This window comes from Leptonychotes weddellii, chromosome 3 (genome assembly GCF_054177405.1).
Source record: "Leptonychotes weddellii isolate Sample4059 chromosome 3, ASM5417740v2, whole genome shotgun sequence".
Lineage (NCBI taxonomy): Eukaryota > Metazoa > Chordata > Mammalia > Carnivora > Phocidae > Leptonychotes > Leptonychotes weddellii.
This window is the reverse complement of record NC_138371.1, coordinates 128718014-128726410: the sequence shown is the minus strand read 5'-3', so window position 1 is coordinate 128726410 and position 8397 is coordinate 128718014. Positions and strand designations below refer to the sequence as shown.

At 50.1% G+C, this 8397-nt stretch overlaps 1 protein-coding gene across 1 annotated transcript; it reads left to right on the top strand.

Annotated features, from left to right (window-relative positions):
* Positions 1-2: 2 nt before the first annotated feature.
* On the top strand, positions 3-3438 carry PCDH8 (protocadherin 8; the record flags this gene model as incomplete). The annotated part of the gene is made up of 3 exons (XM_006741207.3): positions 3-1604; positions 1787-1994; positions 2473-3438. Coding segments are annotated over 3 exons (2184 nt in total), but the record flags the coding sequence as incomplete, so codon positions are not given.
* Between the last annotated feature and the right edge of the window lie 4959 nt (positions 3439-8397).

Here is an 8397-nt window from a genome sequence, read left to right as displayed (position 1 = left end):
GCATCCGCGACGTCAATGACAACGCTCCGGACATCACCATCACCCCGCTGGCCGCCCCGGGCGCACCTGCCGCCTCTCCCTTCGCCGCCGCAGCCGCCGCCGCCGCTCTCGGGGGTGCGGACGCGACCTCGCCGACCGGGCCCGGGACACCTGAGGCCGGCGCCGTGTCTCTGGTGCCAGAGGGGGCGGCGCGCGAGAGCCTGGTGGCGCTGGTCAGCACCTCGGACAGAGACTCGGGCGCCAACGGGCAGGTGCGCTGCGCCCTCTACGGGCACGAGCACTTCCGGCTGCAGCCGGCCTACGCGGGCAGCTACCTGGTGGTGACCGCGGCGTCGCTGGACCGCGAGCGCATCGCCGAGTACAACCTGACGCTGGTGGCCGAGGACCGCGGCGCGCCCCCGCTACGCACCGTGAGGCCCTACACGGTGCGCGTGAGTGACGAGAACGACAACGCGCCAGTCTTCACACGGCCGGTCTACGAGGTGTCGGTGCGTGAGAACAACCCGCCCGGCGCCTACTTGGCCACGGTGGCCGCCCGGGACCCCGACCTGGGCCGCAACGGCCAGGTCACCTACCGGCTGCTGGAGGCTGAAGTAGGCCGTGCCGGGGGCTCGGTGTCCACCTATGTGTCGGTGGACCCAGCCACCGGGGCCATCTATGCGCTGCGCAGCTTCGACTATGAGACTCTGCGCCAGCTCGACGTGCGCATCCGGGCGAGCGACGGTGGCTCCCCTCAGCTCTCTAGCAGCGCCCTGGTGCAAGTGCGGGTACTGGACCAGAACGACCACGCACCGGTCCTGGTGCACCCGGCGCCGGCCAACGGGACCCTGGAAGTGGCGGTCCCCGGGCGCACGGCAAGGGACACTGCCGTGGCGCGCGTGCAGGCCCGGGACGCGGACGATGGTGCCAACGGGGAGCTGGCATTCGAGCTGCAGCAGCAGGAGCCGCGAGAAGCCTTCGCCATCGGCCGCCGCACGGGGGAGATCGTGCTCACAGGCGACCTCTCGCAGGAGCCGCCGGGCCGCGTGTTCCGGGCGCTGCTGGTCATATCTGACGGCGGCCGTCCCCCGCTCTCCACCTCTGCCACCGTCAGTTTCGTGGTGACAGCAGGCGGCGGGCGAGGGCTGGTGGCGCCCGCCAGTGCAGGGAGCCCTGAGCGTTCTCGCCCGCCCGGCTCTCGACTCGCGGCGTCGGGGCCCGCCCTACAATGGGACACGCCGCTGATCGTCATCATCGTGTTGGCCGGGAGCTGCACGCTGCTGCTGGCCGCCATCATCGCCATCGCCACCACCTGCAACCGCCGCAAGAAGGAGGTGCGCAAAGGGGGGGCCCGCCGGGAAGAGCGGCCCGGGGCGGCGGGCGGCGGAGCCTCGGCTCCCGGCTCCCCGGAGGAGGCTGCCCGGGGAGCCGGGCCCAGGCCCAACATGTTCGACGTGCTCACCTTCCCTGGCAGCGGCAAAGCGCCCTTTGGCAGCCCCGCGGCCGACCCGCCCCCGCCCGCGGTCGCCGCGGCCGAAGTGCCGGGCTCGGAGGGCGGCAGCGCCACCGGGGAAAGCTCCTGTCACTTCGAGGGGCAGCAGCGGCTCCGCGGCGCGCACGCCGAGGTGAGGCCTTCCTTCGGCTGGGCGCCCCCCTCCGTGCTCCGCGGACAGGCTGGGGGAAGGGACTGGAGGGGTCTGGGTGTGCCTGGATGCCTAACCTGTCGCACTTATTTTTTGTTTCTTGTCCAACCCCCACCTCACCCCCTCTCCCCCGCCCGCCCCGCTTCCCCCATTCCTTCCTGCAGCCCTACGGTGCCTCCCCCGGCTTCGGAAAGGAGCCGGCGCCCCCTGTGGCGGTCTGGAAAGGACACTCTTTCAACACCATCTCTGGCCGAGAAGCGGAGAAGTTCAGCGGCAAAGACAGCGGCAAAGGGGACAGTGATTTCAACGACAGCGATTCTGACATCAGCGGGGATGCTCTGAAAAAGGATCTCATCAACCACATGCAGAGTGGTGAGGACACTTCTTTCCTGCCAAGTTCAGCGTTCCTCCTCTCCCTCCCCTGCTGCCCTCCTGTCAATCTCCGTTCCAGCCCCCTCTCTTTTCCCCACTTTCTTCAGTCCTCGAGTTTGGGATCCCTGCCTTCCTCAGACAGCCGATTTCAAAATGTCACGTCGAGGCAGCTCCACCACTTGAATAAAGAACATTCCCATCCTGTTAGGTGGAGGCAGGGGTGATGCTAGCTCCCTGAGGAGGGGAATTCTCCGCAGTTCCTTAACTTGCTTCCAGCAAAAGAAGCTGAGCCAACTTCGGATGAAGGTGGCTTTATAGGAAGCAGTGTTTCTTTCAAATCTTGAATCACCGCGCTCACTCTCATACTCGCTTTTCTTTTCAGCCGCCCTGACCTGCCTGACATTCTGAAGAGGGAGGCGTAGTTGTGTGCAATCTCAGTAATCATCCTCACGCTCTCTCCCTTTCTCTTTTATGTTAGGACTGTGGGCGTGCACCGCTGAGTGTAAGATCCTGGGCCACTCTGACCGCTGCTGGAGCCCGTCATGCGGAGGGCCCAACACGCATCCCCCGCCTCACCCACCAGCGCAGATGTCTACCTTCTGTAAGAGCACGTCCCTGCCTCGGGATCCTCTGCGCAGGGACAATTACTATCAGGCCCAGCTGCCCAAGACAGTGGGGCTGCAGAGCGTCTATGAGAAAGTGCTACACAGAGACTATGACAGGACAGTCACCCTGCTCTCCCCTCCCCGTCCAGGGAGGCTCCCAGACTTGCAGGAGATTGGGGTACCCCTCTACCAGTCCCCCCCTGGCAGGTACCTGTCCCCAAAGAAGGAAGCCAATGAAAATGTGTAACCCCATGCTGCATGTGTTCACAACTTATACAGGTCACTCCGAGAAGCCCCTAAGTTATTGACTGGTTTCAGTGGTGTATATATTAAATATGCAAGATGTGCCTTAAAATGAAGCTGTTGGAAGCTATTTCCAATCACATTGGTACTGTTTGGTATTTGCAAACAAAAATGTAGTTAATGTAATTTTTATGAAATGTGTGCAGTATTTAATTTTTCTTATCATGCTATTGACTTTAATTTCATTTGCAGCTTGCCATTTTCTTAGTGTTTTTAACCTGTACATTGTGTAATGTAATGTTTGTATATAATGAAATTTTGTTATATTTTTATAAAATAAAAGCTAAAGTGAAAGTTATTGCCAAAGGAACTGTCTGTAAGACAAAAAAAAAGTGGGAATTACTTAATGGAAATTTATCTTTCACCTGAAACAACCTAGTGTTTGAGAATTTTTGCCTTGCCAAGTATACCTTGTATATCTTGAGTCTGTGGTAGATTTCAAGTTCAATGTTATTTAATTACATTTGGTTTTCTGTAAACGCGAACCATGTCACTTATAAGCACAGTAATAAAGGATTTGTCATGTGTTTGAAGAATCTGCTAATTGCTTTTCATGAAGTTGCCTACAGTTAGACATTCACAAATAATCTGAGTACCAGAATTAAACCTTCTTTCAAGTGCTAATTATTTGGGCATCATTAATATTCACAGTGATATTAAACTTCCAAGTATTAGAAAGTCTCATCTGAGTATTAAAAATACTTGATTTTATAAATCATGCACATCTCCATTTACATCAGGCACTCTATAAAATTCTTGTCCTCATTTATTCACTCAACAGATATTTATGGTGCATCTACAAAAAGTAGAGAAAGCTGTGTGGGCTGTTCATACACTAATTAAACATCTGTTGAGTTTTTATGAACTGCAGTAACTCCCCTAAGAGCTGTGGTTTGAGGTTAGGAAGACATAGTCTCAAGGAGCTCTTAGCATATTAGGATGTTAATAGCAAAAACACACTCAAATGTATGGGTGAAATGACATGGTACTTGGGATTTGCTTTAAAATATTCTAGAAGAAAACACAGGGCGATATGAAACGAGACTGATAAAATACTGATTCTTGTCAACACTGGCCTGGGTACATGTTGGGGGGGTTAATTATACCAATCTATTCGTGTGCTTGTGTGTACTTAATGTTTGTTATGGAAGGTTTTTGACAAGGCACTCAAAAGACCTGTGCCTATATCTTATACTCTATGCATTCACTTCATTTGAAATTAAAATGATAATAATGAGTCCTAACATTTACTGAGCAAGCTTTAATACGAGCCAAGCTCCTCACAAAGCACTGTGCATGAATTATCTCATTTAATCCTCAAACTACCCCCATGAGATTTACAGATAAGGAAATTAGGGCACAGCAAGTTTAGGTAAAATGCCCAAAGTCACACAGCTAATCAGTGGCCAGAATAAAGTTCAAACCCAGATTATTCCAGGCAAGAAAATAAAATGAAGCAACAAGTTTTGTTTGTTGTTTTTTTCCTAACTTGAAAGAAACAAAGCGGCGGTGAAGTCCCAATGCATTGCTTTTACTACCTGATTATTGTTTAGCCCTTTATTTTTGTGAAGTGCCTGTGTCCCTTTATTCCTAATTATAGAGTGTGAGGCACTGTAATGAATAGAGGAGCCCTCAAAGCTGCCTGTTGAAGTCATAATCGAAACCAGTGGTGGCTCCAAGCTGAACAGCAGGGTGGGCACACACAAGTGTTTTACCACCCACGGCCTGCACAAAGTTCAGCGGTTTCTGCAGGCAACTGAGCTGAGCATGCACCTGACAGGCTCGGACTGCCCAGACCTCAGGTTCTAAAAGAAAATGTTGGATGTGGCTAGGTTACCAGACAGCTCCAGAGCCATGATGACCAGGCCCCAGCAGAGAGACCTCTGGAGAGAATTCCCATTCTAACATCTACATCTTTATTCTTGAGCTAGTCCCATCAAATGCAGAGCAGAAGAACCAATAACCCCACGCTGCAGCCTAAAGCATCCAATCTCTGACTGTGTTTGCCTGCCTTTGTCCTTCAAAAGTAAAATAATGTCATTATTTTATTTTTGTACCATGCAAACTATTTCATTACTCCAAAAAATCAGTTGTCAAAACTTCACTGTCATATTTTTCCCTTAGAAGAATGATATGAAAAGATCTTATTTTTGCTTAGAACTTAAAAAAAAAAAAATCAGACATACAATTCAGTCCTTAAAATGGTTTGTTTAAACAAAAAAAAAAGAGAGAGAGAGAGAGGGGCACCTGGGTGGCTCAGTCAGTTAAGCGGCTGCCTTGGTCTCAGGTCGTGATCCCGGGGTCCGGATCAAGCCCTGCGTCGGGCTCCTTGCTCGCCAGGAGCCTGCTTCTCCCTCTCCCTCTGCCTGCATGCCACTCCCCGTGTTTGTGTGCTCTCTCTCACTGTCTCTCTGTGTCAAATAAATAAATAAAAAATCTTAAAAAAAAAAAAAAGGGAGGGAGGGAGAGGGAGGAGAGGGGAAAGGGGAAGGGGGAGGTCTTCTAAGGGCCAACAGCAGGAGCTCTCAGAGAAATGGGAGCTAGATGAAAGAGGCTTTATGCTTTTCTCTAGAAATGTTGACTTTCAAGTGCATTTCTAAGAAAATATATTGCTTTATTAAATTAAATCAACTGAGTACTTAGGACAATGCCCAGCCCATGATAATACTTGATACATTCCATCTTCCTCTTTCCTTAGTTTCCTAGAAAGTCAATCTCTACTGTAACTATCAGTGTGGTCCCACCACTAAGGAAGATGACACAGATTCAGGATGTCTGGCCTCATTCTGCCACTGGTTTGCCTTCTTCACTTCTCCCACTCTCAATGTGTAGTCCAGAATCTCGTGTATACTCAACACTCTACAAACAAGTATGGCTAAAGTAAACATTGCAGGCTAGTTCACAAACCTTAGAGATCTGTGATGATACCACAAAAAACGCCTCTGGAGGTGGAGGGCCACAATCCTTGGGCACCATGGCAGTGAGGACAGGGACATGGGAAGCCCTTGGAAGTGGGAGGTCACCTTGAAAGAGAGAGCTAAAGCCAGACTTTACCTATTTCATAATTTTATATCTGGCCCCATTGACTTTGATGTCCTACACTTCCTATAATAAAATATCCATCAAAGAAACCACTTCAGAAAATTAAAATGTAAGTGGTTTCAACATCTACTGAAAAATGCATTCTGAAATAGAGTGAAAACAGGATGTACATCTCCAATACAAATATATATGCACGTGGAGAGAAAAAATACATATAATCAGGATGAGTTCCATGCCATAATTAGCTAACTATCTGGCTTATCTCACTTGGTACATACAAGGATTTATCATCTAAAAATTCCGTTTTAGAAAACAAACATTCACTTTAATATCGAATTCAGTAACAACAGGATAATTGGAATGCTATAAGTTTTTTTTTTTAAAGATTTATTTATTTATTATTTATTTGAGAGAGCAAGAATGAGAGAGAGTACATGAGAGGGGGGAGGGTCAGAGGGAGAAGCAGTCTCCTCGCCGAGCAGGGAGCCCAACGCGGGACTCAATCCCAGGACTCCAGGATCATGACCTGAGCCAAAGGCAGTCGCTTAACCAACTGAGCCACCCAGGCGCCCCTGGAATGCTATAAGTTTTAAAAGCAAACTGAAGCAAAGTAATACAATGCTCGATGGGGCACTGTGCTTTGCAACAACTCAGAAGGGCTTTGAAAATGCTGTCTAGTTTTCAACAGCTATGCAATAACTCAAGAGAATATCTATTATTCCCTTTCTTCAGAGGAAAATAATCTGCAATGGGGGAATTCACCAACAGGTTCAAAGTCACCTAATAAGTGAACAGCAGGTAGAAAGAATGTTTTAAAAGCCATCACTTAAACCACCAGACGAAATGTGCCCTTTTCCCCGGGGGAAAAAAGTCTTCACTCGTTATCAGAGTACAGGATTTGCTCCCACAAAACTTGTAAAACAAATTTCAACATGTCAGAGTGAAACCCGCAGAGTTTAATGTGAATTAGGGAAATTCCATTTGCCAACCCACTATGACATCTGGCTATATCATGGACCCTTTGGACTCAGCGTGTCCAAGTGAAAATCATCCCCCTTTCCCTGCCACCGTCACCCCCCAAACTAGCCCCCTGGCAATTGTTTTAAACTCAATGACTAGGACTGCAGTTCATAGACCAAACCCAAAATACACGTCATTTTCAGACTCCACCCTATTACTTTCCTCCACTTACCAAGATCTGTTGATTCTATTTTCTAAATATCTTTTTCAGGGTTCCTTCACTCCATTGCAGCAGATAGGATGCTCTGCCCAAGTCCCCACTCTGAGTCCACCTGAGCTTCAGAGGACACTTCGGGGTGCATTGTGATAGTCTCCACCGCAAATGTCGGTTTCTGCTGCTTGAGACTTCCTGAGGGCTTAGGGTTCCAATAGAGAATAAGCCTCTGTGGTGGGGCCACACAAGCTTATTCAGCCTGTGCACAGAGCCGTCTGGAAGTACAGGGGATGTAAGATCAGCCAATTTAGGCATGAATTTGGTGGCTAAACCCCAGCTTTCCAATCTCTTGGAGGGACAGTTTTGAGTTGTGTTCTTCACAGTTCCCCTGAGAGCCCCACGTGAATCTGAGCCCCAGTTGCCGACAGCAGCAGCCCACCCAATGACACCCTCCTCACTGGCACTGCTCTTTCCCTGCCTCACTTTTCTCAGCCACCTGTGCTACCTGGGATCACCTCCCACATCAGTTTCCTGCACCCAAGTCCTTGCTTCAGTGCCTTCTTTTAGGGGGACTGTCCAGATCAGGATGGCAGCCTAAGAACAAGAACAAAGATACCGGGGTGCCTGGGTGGCTCAGTTGGTTAAGCGACTGCCTTCAGCTCAGGTCACGATCCCAGGGTCATGGGATCGAGCCCCGCATCGGGCTCCCTGCTCTGCGGGAAGCCTGCTTCTCCCTCTCCCACTCCCCCTGCTTGTGTTCCCTCTCTCGCTGTCTCTCTGTCAATTAAATAAATAAAATCTTAAAAAAAAAAAAGAACAAAGATACCATTTTTGTGTGTGTGATTACCATGCTCTAGGCACCGCACCAAGCACTTTACACTTAATCCTCACAACTTTGTGAGGTCAGTCCTCATGAGGCCATCTTGCATATGGGGAAAGTGAGACTCGGAGAGGTAAGATAAGTCGGAGAGACCTGCCTTAGGTCACACAGCTAATATCAGGAGGGGCCGGGATTAAAATCGACTTCTATCTGATGCAGAACAAGAAATACCGCCTTACTCAAGCTCTCATTGTTTCTTTCCTGAGTTCCAGTACAAATCGATCTGCTCTGCCCATCCCCCTCCATTCCAACCTCCACACTGCTGCCGTAAAGACCTTTTCTAAACATCTGATCTCCTTGCTTTACTGATTAATACCCGCGTGACTTCCCATCACCTTTAGGATGGAGTCTGCTGTGCTGTCCGTGGTGTCCCAGGCCCTTGGTGCTCTGGCCCCTCCC